Source organism: Plectropomus leopardus, chromosome 12, assembly GCF_026936395.1.
Source record: "Plectropomus leopardus strain MGB_pleo_1.0 chromosome 12, ASM2693639v1, whole genome shotgun sequence".
In the NCBI taxonomy this organism is placed as follows: Eukaryota; Metazoa; Chordata; class Actinopteri; order Perciformes; family Serranidae; genus Plectropomus; species Plectropomus leopardus.
The window spans coordinates 21,172,229-21,191,650 of NC_142187.1; the positions used below are offsets into that span (position 1 = coordinate 21,172,229).

Here is a 19,422-nt window from a genome sequence, read left to right on the forward strand (position 1 = left end):
TCAAATTAGTTTGCAACAATGAAAAAGAAAAAAATCAGCCAGCTCTCTTTTAATGCATTCCTCCAGATGTATGTTGTTCCTCCTCAGACCAATGTGCTTTTCTTGTCTTTTGTTCTTCTGACATTCTTTTAAACTACTTATAGGCCAATTTTGTGAGATGATATTAGGCGAGGCGATAACAGGTATCACAGACACAAGTGCAAGCAAACACAGTCTCTTTCAGCACATTAAAAACCTTAACATTTTTACTTTACTAAGGAAACTGTGTAAGGGATCTATGCAACATCCATAAGTAAGTCCCTCAGTTAAGGAGAAGCTAGGCCTTAAGTGTCATACTTAAGGAGAAAACTATTTTGTGCAACAGGCTACGGGTGATGAAAAAAAGAAAACTGCTGCGTTTTAGGGACACTCAACTGTGACGTGATAGACAGTTGTTTGATCAACAGCAATAATGTTTTAGTATTTTATGTTAGTTTTTTTCCTAATACACTTTTGCTCATGTTTTTTAATCTTATTACTTTTTTCACTTAGTCTTAGTCTGTTTATTTTACTCTATTTTACTCATTACTCACTCTTTTGTTTTGTCACTACTGTACTGACCAAATATTGCTATGTTGTCAATTTGAGCTATTTGAAAAATCAAATTAAACACATTGTGAAAGACAGTAAGAAAACTGTTAAACACACACACACACACACACACACACACACACACACATTTTGGAATAATCTGCACAGCAAAATTAGAAATAGTGCACTTTCACAATATGTATAAACTGTGTTAAAAATTAATATTACAGTTACATTATATTCCCTTTTTGAGGTCATTGTAGTATTTATTGAATTATTTATTATCTTCCAAGTTAAGAACCTGCAGGGCATCAAGTATTTTATTGAATAAATTATCTTTTATATATGGCAACAAACTGAACTCAAGGTTTGATGTCCTGCAGGCTTGAGATAATCTTATAGTTACTAAAGACAAGCTGCGGCTGACTCGCTATCAGGGGAGACATTCATGTATTTCTATCAGCAGCCAGTAAAATGTGGGCCTTAAAGATATAAAAATTAACAACCCTGCAATCAGACCCAAAACTGACCCACAGATAATCTGCACGGTGGTACAAACATCTGAGCATTTTCCAAAAAATGTGAAGAGGTAGCACATGCCAAAATTCACCTCCAAGTCAAGGAGAACAAAATACTCACATTTCACTTGTTTAATTGGCTCCCATCAAAATAAAAAAAACACCTACGCATTTCAGCACAGAGCCTTTTTGAGAGTGTTTGGAGTATACAGATTCAATATTGACTCTGCCCTTGTGCATATTACTGAACTGAATAAGTGCCATTGATGTGGGCCAATTAAACAACTGAAATGCGAGTATTTTGGTATTTTGATGTGAAAATTTGGAATGTGCTACCTCTTGCTCATCAGATTTTGGGTTTAGCACTCCACTGAGAATCCCAATGTTAAAGTGCAATCTCTTCGCAAAAATGGGAAATTTTCTGTCTTTACAAACTCAGAATATCAAAGCACACCTGTTTGGAGCTCCCTGGCTGCACTAAAGCAGAGCAACTCAATACCACTGGACCTTCCTCTGAGGTTGACTGGCCTGTTGTGCTGCCTTGGCCAGGTTTTCTCTCTCTGGACAGAGCCAGCAATAGATGCAGCCAAGTGGAACTGACCCAACGTCTTAATAAAACCTCACTTGCTGAGATTAAATAAACTAGACAAATGTTATGCCAGTTCTGCTGAAGGTCATGTTGAAAGGATCTCTTTATTTAGATGTTTCTGCCACTTGAAGCACAAGTGTGATTCTGCCAGTTTGAATCAAGATTCAAAGGGTTAGGCTGATGTTAGTAACATATTTTTTCTTACTGTTAACAAATCTGTTGAAGAGACCGTGTAAACCATGTGCGCAACAATGTAGCCTATATCTCAGTATTTCTTTAGGCTTCTTAATGGAATTACTAGGCTCCTTTTGATAGTGTGACAGTATACAGTGTGACGGGAGCACACACACACTTTCTGACCTCCCCATCCTTACAGGTTGTGTCTACCAGTTCGTTTATTTTTCCTGAGGCTGGTGTTTTTTTCAAATACTGTGCTATGGAAGCGACACATATTTATATAAACTACAATTTTACTGAGCGCAAAGAGTTGAAAAACTTGGATTATGGGTAAAACGTTACAAGGCCGTCCATTCACAGCAGAGGCAGGATAATTAACACAAAGACCAACCATCACATCTTAAATGTACAAGTGCTGAACAACACTAATAATAAAGAGAAATACGTTCATATCCTGCATATATAAAGTCACCATGGGTTACGTCACATGAACCCACTCAGACGTCTTGGTTCATTGTCACTCCTGACATACTTCAGCCTTCTCTTCATCCAGAGCAAATACTCTACCAACCACCCCACCAACACCAACAGATATTAGTTTTGTGGAAAACACTGAATACTCAGCATAACCCACTCTGAATTCAAGACAGCATCAAAACTATTTCTGCAATTTTTCATTTTTTAAAAAAAGGGGAAAAAAAGAAAAAGCTGCTATGAATAAGGCATTTAAGGCCACAAAAACCACATCGCCTCATTGAGGTGATTATAGTGTTTTGACAACAATGCAGGTCTGTGACACAAAGGAATGAGTTATATTAGACTTTGGCTACACATGCAACAATTCTTGTCAGTAGAATAAATAGAATATTAGCTTTTGGTCTTTTCACTGAATTTGTTGATTATGAGAAAAATATTGCCAGACTTATCCTTTAATACATGAAATCCAATGACAAGCTCGGTAATTTGGTCCTCTATAAAAACGAAAGCTGGAAACTAAACATGTAGATGAGTGCAATAAAACAAAAAAAGGAATGTTTCACATTCTATATATTATGATGGGAAGATTCCTTATTATTTACACTTATTCTAAGCAAATAAAAGATAGGAAATAGAAAGCACAGGTAAATCAGAACAGATTAACAATGGGACATTCTTGCACATATACTGTAAATGTACTGCATGAGGTGGGAAAAACCTCTGTGTCAGTAATCCTAAATTCCCACACTGAGTGAGAAGAGACACATTACCATGTTTAGTTGGAGTATCACAGCCTCTAAAGCGTTCAAGCCCTTGATCAGCAAGCCCACCCAAGTTTTTCGGCACATTACATCACACCATCCGGGCTTTAAACAAGGCCTGATTATAGTCCTTGTCTTGATACCTTAACCACATCACAAGGAGACTCACCTCACTTTCCCCACCTTACATCACCCCTTTTTGAGTCAATATCTGAACTTCCGACATGGCAGCGGAAGCACTGACACGCTCTAACCTCATTTTACTACACGATAGAAAATAGATGACCTTCTATTTGGAAAATCAGTTTCCTGGAGTTACATCATGACTCTGGAGCACAGCGTCAGCCAGTCACCTAACAGCGCTCTGAATAAGGGAGGCAGGGGCCCTGAAACAAATGAAGTGCTGCGCTTTGTGTGCAGTGCAATCCAACATCACCGCTGTGAATTTAAGATAATAAATATCTACTACATGGCTGCCTTTTTCTGTCATTCCCTCTGTTTGACTTTTCTTACTTTTTTTTCTTTTCTCAGTAGTGAAACTATCATGGGATTTTGTAAACAGCCTGAACTTTTAACGTCTCCTGAGGACTTCTCCTTAACTTTCAGCTAAACATCTGACCCAAGATTGAACCCAGACCTCACACAACTGCAAACACAAAGAAAATCCACAAGCACACAGTCTCCTCTCGTTTAAATCCTTGTCTGTGTGCACATATGGAAAGATCAATGACAGCTCGGTAATTAACAGCATGTACCCGCCTTGATAACCTCCTGAAAGTAGCGGGGTGCCTTCGCTTGGAGACAGTGATAGGCAGATCCACAAAGTGTGACAGGGGGATTTAGGAAGAAGGACAGAGAGAGAGCTAGAGGGAAAATGAGGGAACAAAGAGCTTTTAAGAGGCTGAGTAGTGCGCTTTGAGATGAACACGGCACATTACAGATTGTGCTAAAGTCCGCGCTGACGTGCCCCTCTCCTCCTCTCCTGCACCTTAGCATCTTTATTGACCTTGTCTGCATCTCATTCCTGCTTTTCCTCCTCTTTTGTCTGTTTCTTCCTATTCCCTCGTCAATCCAGGGGTTTTCCTCTCCTTCACTCCCCTCCTTATCTCCATTTGTGTTTCACTCTGTCCCACCCCTCCTTTGTCCACCTCCTTCTTACCGCCTTATCTGACAGACTGCCATTCTGCCTCAATATGCCAGAGAGTGAGCGGAGTTTATCTCTTTGTTCTTGTCCTCCCCTCAGATTGATGAACACTGTTGCTGCATTATGCTTGTGTGGGGGATAGATGAGAGAAGGAAGAGGCGTTTCATAGAAATGGACGGCCTACAAACACTCTTTCTTTCTTTCTGTTCGTTCACCTATTAAATGTGTCTCCTTGTCCTGTTCTCTCTGACACTCTCCCTCCAATTAAACCTTTGCATGGAGTGCACCCGAGCAGGTGAGCAGGTGTCGTCTGAGTTCCTGGCACCTCTGAAGCTCCATCTTCAGACGCAGAGGTTTAAACAATGGGATGGAGATGAATAGGTTTGCCTTCGCCTAATGTCTCATTAACACGCAGTGTAAACAATACAAAAGGAGAAAAAAACAAACACACACAGAGCAGCAGATGGGAAGGGCAGCATGGGCAGCAGTAATTTGTTGTAGGAAGCAAGCGGAAGTTATTCTTTTGGAGTGAATATCACGTCTCTATGCCAAATTGCGAGTGAATGATTCTGCATGAATGATGTATAGCTCACTCCTTTGAATGCATGAAGTCTTTACCTAATTAAACCAAATTTTTCTTGGATAAATCTCACAGATTGCATTATCTTGTTACACCGTGTAATTACCTTTAAGAATAGTCAACAGCCTTGATCAGAAACATGTTATATCAAAGAGCCAAAAGGAGCCAAACAAACCACCAGTAATGATGATCGCATAGCTTTGAACTTCTGCATTTGAGAGCACTTCACTCCCACCATGTTCTTCTTCAGAAAACTAGCTTGTTAAATTCTCCAACTGGCCTACAGCGGGTTTTTTTTTCAATTGTTGTGACCTTTTTAATGAAGTTATTATAAGCTGAGTTAAGAACACAGACCATGCCCCAACGTCAGATTTTTTTTTCCAGTGCTCATTTATAGCATGGAGGTGTCTCTAACCCCTTTCACTGTGTGTGTCCTCAAGCTCATATACCCTCTAACAACCAACATAAGCACATGCTGGTTTTCTAAAACACATTAAAAATTGGCCATAGATTGTTTTCCCATTGCCTTTAGACAGGGGTCGTGTACACAGCTCTGCAGTAGACTAGTATGCTTTTCTTTTTTTGCACTGATGTGTCACGTTCGACATCAAAGACGGACAAGAAAACAGGTTAGTTAACAGCAGAAAGCAGCACAGAGACCAGTGAAAATTTTACCGTGTTTCCTCTTTTTTTATATCTCTTACTTACTTAGTCTCTTTCTCTCAAACTTGGTGCAGACCAAATTTGTAATGTCATTCAAGCACTCCTTAGACAAAGACTGATGGTGTTTTGTGGCAGCATGTTAATAAAAAATTACGCACCGAAACCTTGCACACTGAGTCTGATGTATTTTATTGTTCTATTTGTTGTGAAAATTTGCAATATGAGACACAAGACACTGTTTTCCTCTGTCTCCACACTTTTGCTCTCTTTGTCTGTATTCGGTCCTCATCCACCTCCTTGTCATCATTATCTACCTGAATATCACTACTGACCTGTTAAAAGTGAGTCGTCTGAGTTATGAAAAGATGCTGTGCGCTCTGCACCTCTTTTTTGTCACTGATGCATCCTGCTGCTGCATTTTCTTCTCTCTAAAAGCTGACTAAAACAAAGTAAAGTTTTATTTATTTTAAGATGGACGACAATTTTGGACTGAAAAACATACATAATCAGTGTGCAAAGGCCTTCAGCGAGTCCAGCGGGTTGTCCTATATCCGTCAATGCCTATTAGAGCTGGAGCTGCTAAATACCTGTGACTACTGCTGAGTCATTTGTTCCAGGGATGAATGCATTTTTTCCCCATTAAATACTAAAAAGTATCAGTGTTTTTTTGTGCAGTGAAAAAGGGACTTCAGATGCGTCATCGAGAGCTTGCCTCCAACCTGACACCTTGTTCAAACATACGGGCTACAACAGGTTGCCATTTACTGATACATGGACTTGCACTTATATTAAGCCTTTCTAGTTTTCCAATCATTCAGGGCTTTTTACATTACAGACTCACATTCACTAGGGATGCAAAATATTGGATTTTTGTGGATATCCAATATGCTGTTATATAAACTCATTAGGCAAATAACTGATATTGATACCAATATCATGCATACTTTTGTTGTAATGGCCCACCAGCAGATGGAGACATAAAATACAATGATTTTCAACATATGTAATATTAATTCATTGTGCAAAATTAGAAAAATACTTCAGCTGAGGGTTGATGTTTTTGTATATGATCACCTTGTCAGTACAAGAAATACATATATCAGTTCGTGATATTGCCAGAAATGAGCATGTTGGCTGATTCCGATATTTCATTTTAGAGCCAATATCTACAGGTACCAATGACATGCTGATATTATCATGTATCTCTAACATTCACACACACATCCATACACTGTAGGCAAACACTATCTGATTCCAGTACCTTGCCTAAGGATACTTAACAAACATAAAATGCGGACTGAAGGAGCTAGAGGTTGAACCGCCTATCCTCCAAAACAACCTGCTCTACCTCCTGAACCACAGCTGGCTATCTATTATAAATGTAACCCCGTAATTGAAAACAAAAGGTAATTCAAATTAATTTAAAAGTAGTAGGTGATGCTACAAAAGTCAAAAGATGAACATATTTAAATTCTACAAGTGAAGATAATTATGTTCCACAAGTTGCAGCCTAAAATCTAATTTCCCCAATGTTTTACTCACTACTAGTTCCAGAAAGTGTGCCATAACCCTCATTTTATTTTCAATTTAAATTTAAGGAAATTTGTCATAATCCTATCCCTACAGATCACAACCAGTACCCCACTGCCAGATTTAAAGAGATGGGCGACATCTTATGTCAGAATTTTTATAGCTAAAAACCAGCGTCTTTACAATGCAAAATATGTTGTACCACAGAAATACAGTTCAAATGTACACACACACACACACACACACACACACACACACACACACACACACACACACACACACACACACACAAAATTCACGTTGTAAATTCTGTGATAATGATTTCTAAATCTATTTCTGCTTATTTTTGCTTGATTCATTCTCCACAAGATCAAATTTGGACTGCCTTTGTACAACAGATGCCATTTCAGAGAATTTACATTTAAAGCCTATGTTTGTTTTATTTTGTTTTAGACTGACTGACAGTTTAATCAAAAAGACAACCATATTTGGCAAAGACATTAACAATATGTCTGTAATAAGAAATTCTCACAGTGCTTAGACTGAGGTGGAATCACACCTTTCTAACACCATGGCTCAGGTCAAGAAAATATTTTGCAAGTTTATTTATAACAATTTTTAACATCTCTAGTTGTTTCATCATGGAAGTAGCACACGATTTTACAAACCGTATACTATAAATACTTCTTTCAGTATACTATAGAGAATATTTTAATATATTAGCAAAAGTATCAAAGTGTTTTACCATAAAATAATTACACAACCTCTTAAAAGTACATTAAACTGTCAAACATGCCTCAACTGCCTGGAGAATCAAGATTATGTTTCTGTAATAGCAGCTATCTCAGTGCTTGGTGAACAACTATCAGGCAGAGCTCAGTGAAGCTGCCCGCAGCAAGGATCTCTGCTGCTTCAAAAACTTGCCAAGCACTTCTCAGCAAGTGGGCTCAGACACATCAGAGGGGAAGAAAGTCCCGGTGCTGCAGCCTACAGGCTTATTGAGACACCCGTGGCAAAATCCCTTATTTTCCAGCCCTATAGCTTAAATATCAGCCGATGGGGAGCCAAGCTGTCTTACTCTGTGTTGAACTCTTGAGGCATGGAGGCCAGACAACAAAACAACTCTCAGCTGTGGTTAAGAGGCTTGGGAATCAACAAAGAAACTCCACCCAAAAAACCTAAATGGCTGAGGCAGCCATGCTCACGTTTTGATATCAGCCAGACTTACTGCTTTTTCCTCTATCCTTTCTCTTTGTGCAGCAAACGTGGAGAGACCACGGTGTCAGCAGGAACCTTCACTAACCCTTCACCTCACCACGCCTTTGCATTTGCACAGCTGCTATACACCAGATGGACCAGAAACAATTACACTCATAATTAACAACTGCTTTCTAACTGTCAGGGAAGGATATATGGCTGAATACCAATGCATAAAGAGACATTTTCCAATGCACAGTATTTTGCTCCGCTCTCGGGGATATCCTTGGCTTTCAACCAATATTTCCAATCTCATTATCAGTCTCAACAACAACGCAGTCTCTCACATAAGACTTTTCTTTGTGGGTAATGGTGTCAAGTCAAACTGATGTTGCTGAAAGTTCAAGGAGGAGGAGAGGGATTCAGCAAGCAGACCGAAACCTGGAACTTACCAGAGCTGCTCTGAGCAATAAACGGGAGGCACAGGAAGATAGCCGGTAAAAGCTAACAGCAGCAGGCTATCGTTAAACACGCCAGGAGACCAAACTGTTCTCAGTACTAATAATCTAATGCAAGTACTTGGACATGGAAATGAATTAAAATGACCATCCTTGATTTATAGGTGCATCCTAAATGTTTGTGTCCCCTTAATTATTAAAAGGACAATATGACTGCTTTAATATTGATTATAGTTTAAGCTTTCCTGTAAAGCACTTACTATTATTTAAATGTGCTTTATAAATACATCACTTGACTTCACTTAATTATCAGTAAGGATGGATAAACTTTCTCACTGGCTGCGCTCTTTTCCCTCAAAATGATGTCCACACAAGTAATTCTGAACTCTGTGGTTCAGTAGATAGACTGAGACTCAAAAAGTAAAAGGCTGATGGACAGAAACAGAGCAGCAGGCGTGGGGAGACAGTGGCTGAGCAATAGGTGTGGGAGAGCTGACCAAACCAATCGATGGTCCGATCCTCTCAACCAGTTCACAATGTGATATTCTCCACTGGAGCTGAAGCGCCTGAGAAAACAAGCTGTGTGAGTGGAACTGAAACAGACTTTAAGATTTCAATTAGGAACTATAATTAACAACACCAGAAGTTCCCTGTGAAGTTGAGGTTGACTAAGGCGCCCCCTGGTGAGACATGTCATCATCAATCCTGCAAGGGGGAAGACTCTATCCCCTGACTCTATCCGTGTGTCTGTGTGAGCACTTAACAGTGTAGTGCACTTTCTCACTACAGTATGAAAATGAACTAGAGGGCTGACACTTTGAATATAAACAGCATTAAATAAGTATTTTCTCAAGAGAAGCGCTTAATTAAGTTTTGGGATTATCCCTCATTGTTACATTATTGTTTTTAGGTTCGTAATTAAAAAAGGTAAAAGAGCAGTACGGAATTGAACTTAAAGATATGAGTGTTACCTTTTTTGAAGGCCCTGTTCAAGGATGACATAAACATTTATAATAGAAATACTGTTAATGCCATAGTTGATTGAAAAATGCACAGCATGTTTCGTTATGCCAGTAACACTTTCACAGACATCGTTCTATTTCTGAATAGAACAAATGTGGAGCTCCTGCAGATGTCCCTCCTCTTTAATGGAAGCATTTAATCTACTTGCGGCTTTTCTACTCTATTTTGCTCTGAGAGGGAAAGCAACAAAGTCAAGCACCCAACCGTTTGATTGATTCAATAAGACATGGTTTTCAAAACAGAATGCTTGTCGTCTTTGCTCACTCCATGCTGCTTTCCAAATCACAGAAATATCCTAAATCTCTTTTATAAGAGAGTCAAACCGGGGTAGAAATGCATGTTGTTTTTTTCTCTGGAGTAGCTGAGGTACATGACGAACTAGGCAGAGCATCTGTTTCCAAATTAGAACCACCTTAAACTGCCAAGAACATTTGTTTATGTATGAGTTACTATACAGCACTGACGTGGTTGTAGGTACACCTAATTTTCCCGAGCCCCATTTATGTTTTGAAGTCTCTGCAGCCCTGCTCTCATACGTTGTCAGAGTTTGACAGAGTTTGTTTCTGTTTCGAGCAGTGCGTCTCTGCTGCAGTGCAGGACAGGTAGCTCTGCTACTCTCGGGGGGATATGAACTCCTCTGCTGACTGAATTTTTTTTCTGCAAGAAGTCTAGGAAAAAAAAAAGTTTACAGAGCTGCAACTCAGCTAAACTGGAACAATTCCTTCACCCCTAACTTTGCTCTCGATGGAGCAGCTGATAAAGGTGAATATAATAGGAGAGGTGGGTCACCGGGAGTTAAAACAGGCAAAAGTTGAACAGAGAGTTCATGAGTTTAATCCTCATGACAGCTTGTGTCTTTGACCATGTCGAGCAGAGCACTGACCCCTGTGACACAGTATGTGACTCTGCAATGAGTGTTACACAAAGATAAAGGGAAAGACTTATAAGTGCACACTGTGTGCAAGCTAAAATCTACCTAAGCTGTGCAACCCAGAATAATAATGCATCTCCTTTTGAATTTTTACTTGTGCCCTTTCTGAAGCAAACTTGCATCCCTCTAGAGTTGTGCAAGCTAAACGTTATAAACACTGAGGGTGATTTCCTAGACAAGAACTTTAGGAACTTGAAATTGTTGATAAATTACATTTCTCTACAGCTAATCATACCACAAATATTACACTTTTTCTAAGCAATTATTAGGGTGTCTACAGGTACAAACTATGTATATCGCATGAAACACCGTCCACTTGATCACGCAGACTTCAAGTGCATCTCAAAAGGCAGCGATTTAACACCTTGCACCGCTGAAGCTACCGCTTTTAGAACTTATGCTTTTGGTAATCAAATCAGCAACAATAGGAACCTAATTTCTCCTGTGATATTGTCACGGTACAGGTAGGTACTGGAGAAATTATGTTATGTGTAGGAGAAATAATTAACACTTAGATTATCACTTAGAGTTGATACCCGGCCATGCACTGGCTTAGTCAGTACATTTAGATTAAAATATAAACGCAGACAGAAAATAAACTAATTCTCTTTAAGAATGATGGTTATCGTAAACTGTTATTATGCAGTTTGTCAATTTTAACTGCCTCATGTAGAGGGAGGTCATTAACTTTTATGGTACATGATATATTTTCATTGTATGACATACTCCTGTTGTTTGCGTTACACTTTATTAATCCCCTGAGTGAAATCCATCGGCTACATTTCACTCATCCAAACTACTTAAGAAGCAGCATGTAGCCATTGCCCTAAGTCAAGAACAAAAGCAGGAGAACTCCTACTTAACATACATACTTTTTGGTATGAATGAAGCCAAGCATCCACAAGAAGCTGACACAAATGGAGAACATTTAAATTCCTCACAGAACAGCTCCAGTCAGGCCTGGAGGAGCGTCCTGCTGCGAGGCGACGGTGCTAACCACTGAATCATTGCGGCGCCCACTAGACAGACACCAGCTGAATTAAATGAGCACATACGTGTTTGGAGGTTGGTGATGACAGTGCCGCTGGTGAGGGGTCCTTTGGTGGCGTAGAGGGCTACAGAGTAGGTGGTGCTTGGCTTTAGTTTGGACAGCTGGTGCTCCTGCTTGTTGCCCTCCACAAGGAACGTATCAGCTGTCACTGCAAAACACAAACGGTTTATATTATAAGCACGCATCTTCTGATTTTAGATTTGTCTAAACAGACTTCATTAAATTGTAACTCAAGCTCCTTAAGATTAGGAAAATATGGTTTTGGTGAAACCACATTATAAATGTCTTCCACACCCAAATATGAATTCTCTGTAATTTACTGTCTATGAAATGCAAGACTGAGAAAACATAACTCATCTCTGATCTTATCTAATTGTGTATTCCAAGAATCAGTTTAAGGTATTTTCATGACTAATGCATCTGTCAGCCTAATTTAAAAACAGGTGAATACCAATAAATTACCATTCAGTTAGCAATCTGCATCCTCTCTGAAAAATGTTCAAAGTTAGAAAATAATTGTGCAATATGAACAAGACTTAATATACCTGCAGTGGTCTCAGTGGCTCAGTGACAGGATCTTGTTGTGTTTTAATTTATAGTGCTAATGACAAGAGTTGTATCAACTTGAAAATTCAACTTGCTACTCAGTATCTGACTTTTGTGAAAACCACAGTGACTATGTTATATGTGCACAAAATATTCAGTTTTCGTTCTTATTCCGTTGTAAGACAATATTTCTACTAAGCATTTTGAATGGCAAATGAAAATAACAATTCCATCTCATACTCCCATTTACATGCAACCATACATACTTCAATTTCTTTCAAAGTTTTCAGCAGCGGCAGACTTGTTTGACCATGCAAACACACCTTTTTTCTTTTTCAACCAACTTCTTGAAAAGGTTAGCATTACCATATTCTGCACATAGATGCCAAAAAACAATGCTGTAAAAAGTTGTTCAGTTGTTTATTTTGAAGAAGATTGGATTACTGTTATGCTCTCTTCACTGGTCTTCCAAAACAAACTGTTTATTCAGAACAAAAAAACAATCAATTCAGAACTCTGCTGCCAGATTTAATTAAAACAAAACAGAGTGAGCATATGACCCCAGTTGTAGCCAACCTGTGCTAGCTCCCAGTTTTTTTAGGATTGATTTTAATGTTCATTTACTTGTTTACAAGACTCTTGAATGTTTGGTCTACATTACAAATTCTTTGTGGTTTTACAATTATTCAAGGACTCTTGGATCCTCTGCTGCAGTTTTGTGAAATACAAACTTTCACACAAATAAGAAAATTGTCAGCTCAGCCTTTTCTAACTATGCATCAAAATTACAGAACTCTGCACCAAGGGCCACGAGAGATGCAAGCACAACACTGAAAACTTATGTATTCAGTATTGCATTTTAATAACTGTCAGTCTTCCTTTGTGTTATTCATATCTTCTATATGTTTTATTCTTCATGTCATCCTTGTTTTTATCTCTCACATGTTCTTTTATTCAAGCTCACCAGTTCTTCCTATATGCCGCCTCCTACAATTTTCTCCTCATTGTAAAGAACTTTGAGCTTCACCCCCTGAATGAAACATCCTTTACAAATAAAGTTTAAAACTATTTCTATTATATCCAAAAACCTAATGATATCCAAGTCTTTCATAATGTTTTTAAGTGAGTATGTTTCTTCCTCTGACCATTAATATGGCCTTCTCTCTTCTTTGGGCATGCATCTATACCTCACAGCCCTGCAAATTGTTGGCGAGTCGGTTTGTGCACAATGCATCCATGAAAACTCACATAGCTAACCGTAAACAGACAAGAGTCTGTGTGTTGCAAAGTGCTGAAAAAAACCCAAATCAAATGTATATACCTGCTGCATAAATGTCAAAGGGGCTAATGGGCAATATCCAAACACAATATGCTGTTTACATGACCTGTAACAAATTTCAAGTGTCTTATTCAGAATAATAGTAGAATATTAGTATGCATGTACACATAGTGACAATGATGTTGGTGAGGATGTGAACAAACCATGTTTTTCTCCGTGCTACACAATTAATCTATTTTATATGAAGTTTGACTGACAGATAACATGGTGGTTTGGATTTTATGTGGGTGTTCCTGGTTGCCAATAAAAATCTATTTTGTAATGCAGGACAATACTCGATGAAATATGAGATTTATTGACCTTGAGTTAATACACTGACACTCAAGGGAATTTGTCCATGACTTTACATTGCGCTTCTGGCTGGGGCTGCTTTCCAAATATGTGTTCAGCATATAGATACTGCCTCTGTATCTGAGATCTGGCTGCAGTCCAGTCAGTCAGGGTGTAACGTACACACTGACTCTGAGAGCTGAGTGATACAGATTCCTCTGGATAAATCTAGGCATGGCTTAGTCAGTGGTGTCGTTTGTGTAACTGAGCGATATGCCTCTCATAACATTGTCTGCAGCCAGTTTAGAAAGTCAGGAGAAATTAATAGTACAAGTGCTGTTAAACATTGGACTGGTGAGTTTAAGACATTTCTTTGCAAAGGCAAATGAGTGAAAATGCTGGATGATGTTTTTGTGTTTTTTGAAAAATCAAACCTAGGCTTAATTTCCTCTTTACTCATCATAAAACACATTTTATTCAAACTCAATTTAACAGAAACAAAATAAAACTTACCCAAGCCATCTTGGTTGCTCTTGCTAGTAATCTAGTTAGTGAGTCCACTGTTCCAACAATCACCAGCTCCGGTTGGTTGAAATAAATCCTTAATTCACCAAGTTAGATGTAAAAAACATGCCCTTATTCCCCACTATCTTTCTCTGCCGTTGCTGACCGCCAGCTGTTTACAGTTCAGTAAGTTATCCCCCCACCACTAGGTGTCGCGGTGTCTTTCAGCTCAGTTGCTTGTTCTACCAGTAAAGACCGGGACTGAGCTCTAGTGGTGCATGCTGCGCACTACATACAATAGGGTTAATAGAAAGAGGAGCGCCTGTATGTATGACCGTATTGAAAAACATATCTTTGGGATTTCAGAATACCATGATACCACCCAAGCCTAATCAAACCCTTTGAAACTTGTTTTACTATCAGATTTCAGCACTCTCTCTGTGTATGTCAAGTAGCTTTATCTGCGGCTGGCCTACCTACTGTAACTTGGCAGTCGTCCACATGGTTCAGAAAGCCAATTATAAACTGGCTCTGAGGGGCCGAGCAATATGGCTATCTGTCAACTATCAGGATATGGCTGTCAGACAGTGAATACATGGGATGCATCAGAAACGTATGCTGTGTAAAAGCTGCAATGTTTGTGTCAAGGCTTAACAGTTCAACCGAGCATAATGAACTGTTCTGAAGGCAAGACAAATGGATCCATATTGCCTTGAAGGATCACGCTGATCTCCATTCTTATTGGGAAAACCTTGATAGTACCTGACACATCATCACACGCTGCACCTGAATGACCTAAAACAAATCTGCTCGTTACGCACTGACTCTGCAGTCTGATTTCACTGCAGTCGGAGCTTTGATAAGATTTCCATCAGTTCATTGTGCAGAGAGCTGCTCTCAATAACAAGATGGGAGTGCAAATATTTACCTAAGCAGCACCTTTTATAACCAAAGTTACAAAGTGCATCATGAGACAAACATGACACGTACAGACGACAGCATCAATGAAAAAGCTGATGTGTAAAAATGAGATTCACAGTCGTGCAATATGAACTGGTAGCGAACATAAGCAGCACTGCTTTATTGGTGATGTGAGACACATTATCAGCCTAATTTTTCACTATTTGCAACTGTGCAGAAGACATAGGAAGAATAGGTCCTATTCTTGTACTCTGGTGCTGGTCACCTCAATCCAGTGATTCATTTTCTACTTAACAGCAAATGAATGAAAGAAAGTTGATCTGGACAGTTAAGGTTACTCACCCTGGTTGTGTGTGAGTGTCAGCACATAGTTATCAACACTGGAAACAGGTGGATTCCACCTCAGCAGGGCTCCTTGTGGAGTGATGTTGAGAGCGGTCAACTCTGCTGGCATGTCCATCGCTAGAATTACAATAAAACACAAGTGTAAGACCAATGTAATGACAAAAACAACAAGAAGAAGTGAGGTTTTTTCATTTATCAGTTTGCAGGAGAAATCTTCAGTGACATCTGGCAATGTGACAGCAATGGACAATCATGCAACAAGTAGCTCCGACCAGGCAATATGATTGGTCAACTTGACACTTAGAACCTGATCAAACCAACATGTCTTCACACTGTGCTCATCACCAAAATATTATTTTCCACAATTTCCATAATAACATTGCAACTTCCAGAGCTGAATCAAAACCAGTTGGCTTCAATAATAATATAAAATGAATCGCTCTGTTTTTTTATTTATATCAACGTTTTTATTGAATATTATTTATGGTGCTTTCAGAGCGCCCCATTAGTCCAAGTGTGTACCCTTGTGTGCAGTAAGCCGGAGAGCAAACAGTTTTGTGACCGCAGTGAAAATGTTATTTTTGGAAGGCTTAAACAGATCAAAGCACAATATTTTGTCAGATAAACATGTTTAAATTTTGGAAATGCTTGCATCTATCTTTTCAATACATCTTGATCTTTGGACTTTATAGCACTCTGGAGTTAAGCATTATTGGAAATGTTTGTTTCACATCAGCTGTGCCTGCAAGTCTATGACATGGCAATGTATCTCAAATACAGCCTACATGTGAATTTTGAGGCGTAGTAGCTAAAAAGCAAGCGCTTCGGTCCTGCAACATCACTGTCCTGCCGATAATGACTCTAAAGCACACCCTCTTATTAAATACTGCTTGACGGTCCACTCACTGCAGGGCATGTAGTAAGTCAACATGTTAACTATGTATAAGCAAAATTTTGTATTAATGCTTTTCTTTAAGTGACAAAAAATGAAAGAAATTCTGAGTCCTCAAACTTGTAAATACAAGAGGCTGGGACCAGAGAAAGTTTGGCATTTTTGTTTGAAAAATGTTTAAAAAGAGTTATCAATTTTCATAAGTTAATTAACGTCTATATGACGGACTAACTGGTTAATCGACTAATTGCTTTAGATCTACTAATGACATATTATGAAAGGGGCTAAAGTTTGCAAACATACAGAGGACACTGCAATTAAAAAATACATAAAAAAAATAAGAAAGTTCCAGGGAAACACAATTTGTATGGACTGCATCTTATTTGGTTATTTCCAAGGTATTTTGGAAAACTAACCTGCCCATTAATTTGTACACAAACTATGGAGCTGTGTCAAAGCAAGGCAAGTTTATTTATATAGTGCCATTCAGACACAAAGTAATTTAAATTGCTTTACAGGGGAATATAAATATGTTAAATTTAATACATTAAGAAAACATTTAAATTGCACTTAGACATTAAAGGAAAAGCATGCAAATGAATGGTTGTAGGTTAAATAAAAAAATATTGAATTGAAATATGTCATGGTTACTTTCATATGCAAAAAGGTTGCCAGTTAGAGCACATTATGGTACAATTGCAAAGCCAAATAAAATATCAATTAGAAATAACTTTTGAATTTAAAATGAAAAACCATTATTCAATCCACACCTTAGTTGTAATTACAGAAACCCTGACACAGAAGAGCTTTGCATTCATACTGATTAATAATGACTCTCTTTGCCATTTTGATCACTGTTTCTTCAATTCTAACACACATCAAAGAGAAATTATGCAGTCAAAAAGGCTGCAGAAAGTCTCTGATATTCTCCTGAGCCTACTGTTTCCCCACCCTCATCCTAATTTCATTCTCAGACTGCTGGACATGCCAAAATTGAGTTTGAATTTAATTATACCTTTAACCTCAGTGTTTCAACCCCAATTTCTCCTCAGGCGTGTTATTTCAGCGCAGCAGAGAGCGTGGCAGGAGAACACAGAAGACTGCATGTGCTCCACAGCTCTGCCCAGACGAGGTAATTAATATTGCCCTGCCCTCATCAGAATAAAAAAAAAAAAGAATTGTGCTCATTAGCACAACGAAGTGAGTTTGAGTCTTTATCTCTACGATAGATGAACAAACCTGATTAAAATCATTACTTTAATTGCAAAAAGGTTTAAGTGAATTTAATGGAGGCTTGCCAAGTCTATTAGATTGGCAATGGAGATGGAGTAGAGATGGCCAATAAAGAAAAAAATAAACAGGTCATCCACCTTCATCAGTCCCAGTGATAATCCAATCATTGCTCTCCATCTCCTGATTACACCAGTGAGTTGCAGGCTTGAGCCAACTACATCACACTCGTACTTGGATCTGTATCTGAAAGTCAAGCCTCAGTGCTTAAGATTCAGGACAAGACAAAAGGGTTGGAAACAAAGGAACAAAAGGCCACTCTGGGACTAGAGTGTGTGGCTGTGGTGCAGTCACATGCTGATGGGAAGCTCAATTAAACCTTGAGTGTCAGCTGCCAGAATACACTACATTTACATGCTGTATTGCTAAAATCTATCTATACAGGGAAGCCTGGATATTCAGATAATAATCTTGTAAACCTGCTGTTTCCAGAAGCACACACCACAACAAAGACTAGAGTCCTCGTGTAAGTAACACAGTACAGCATGCACAAACAGGAGTACACAGTCAGCTTTCAAGAGGCTTTTTAAGACTTAAAATGCCACTATGAATGAAATTTAAGACTTATTTTCAAACCTCCAGAATTGAAGGCCAAAAAAAAACAAAAACCCCAAAACAAAACAAAAACATTAACATATGTCAATTACGAAGGGTTAGGGACAATTTTGCTCATATGTTTCTGTTAACATAAAACATGACTTTAAAGCATTAAATGATCTAATTCAAATTCTGGAAAAAAAATTAAGAACTGTCAAGTGTAAAACACATGAAAAACAATGAGTATATTATAAAACTATCCATTTGGTTTGTCTTGAAAAAAGGTTCTTTATTTGTCATACCTAGGGCAGGTATAAAGTGATATGAAAGTTGACCATTATCTTGCTGTGCTTATCTACTCTGACTATTAATAATAACGATAATTCTGATACCGTGAAGCCACAGTATTTTCTTAGACGGTTATCGTACCATATAAAGCAACCCTTGTCATATCTACTGTATCTGTGTTGTTGGTTTTGCCATTCTCATCTGTTTGTGTTAATGTCAGAGGCATTAGGTACATTATTTAAAAAATGTATATTACCAATTATTTTTAGATTTTACAATAAAATATCACAAAAAAATGATTCTTAATTCCTACTTTTCCTGTCTTAGCATTTTTGTTATACCTTTGAGAGATTGATTGAAGACATTTTAATACCAATTACGGCCTCAGATTAATGGATTCAATTCCTTTTGAGACCTTTTAAGGATCTGCAGAAGCCTGGAATATTATCCACACTGTTATAAAAGCTGTGACATGAATTAAAATGAATTAAGTGCTCTGTTGTGCTCCTAAAGCTAATTGCAGTGTCTGCAAATGTTGTCTGTAAGATGGTTGAAAGGGGCGACCTATTACTCTTCTGTGGGGTCACTATCTTAAAATGATCTAGGAACTAATGTTAGATATAATATTTTGGGTAATTATTAAATCATATGGTAAAAAAATTGGTTTGACCAGGGTTCAACTGTGCCACTGACAAATGTTTAATTTTTTTACCTGATGACTCCCTAAAGAACTTAAAAATGCATCTAGAAAACCAGACCCACTCAGTGTTGTGTATTACTGTGATGCCTAAAATGATTTTTTCCAATATTCTAACAATCAT

General features: G+C 38.3%; 1 protein-coding gene across 5 annotated transcripts in view; it reads right to left on the reverse strand.

Moving 5' to 3' along the window:
* Nucleotides 1-19,422, reverse strand: part of tnr (tenascin R (restrictin, janusin)) — a 218,856-nt gene that overhangs the window by 27,170 nt on the left and 172,264 nt on the right. For all 5 annotated transcript variants that reach the window (XM_088085470.1, XM_088085469.1, XM_088085468.1 and 2 more), the window contains 2 exons: nt 15,592-15,711; nt 11,674-11,817 (listed from right to left, as the gene is read on the reverse strand). In XM_088085470.1, the coding sequence (XP_087941596.1) occupies nt 11,674-11,817; nt 15,592-15,711 (264 nt within the window). The remainder of the gene's footprint in view (nt 1-11,673; nt 11,818-15,591; nt 15,712-19,422) is intronic.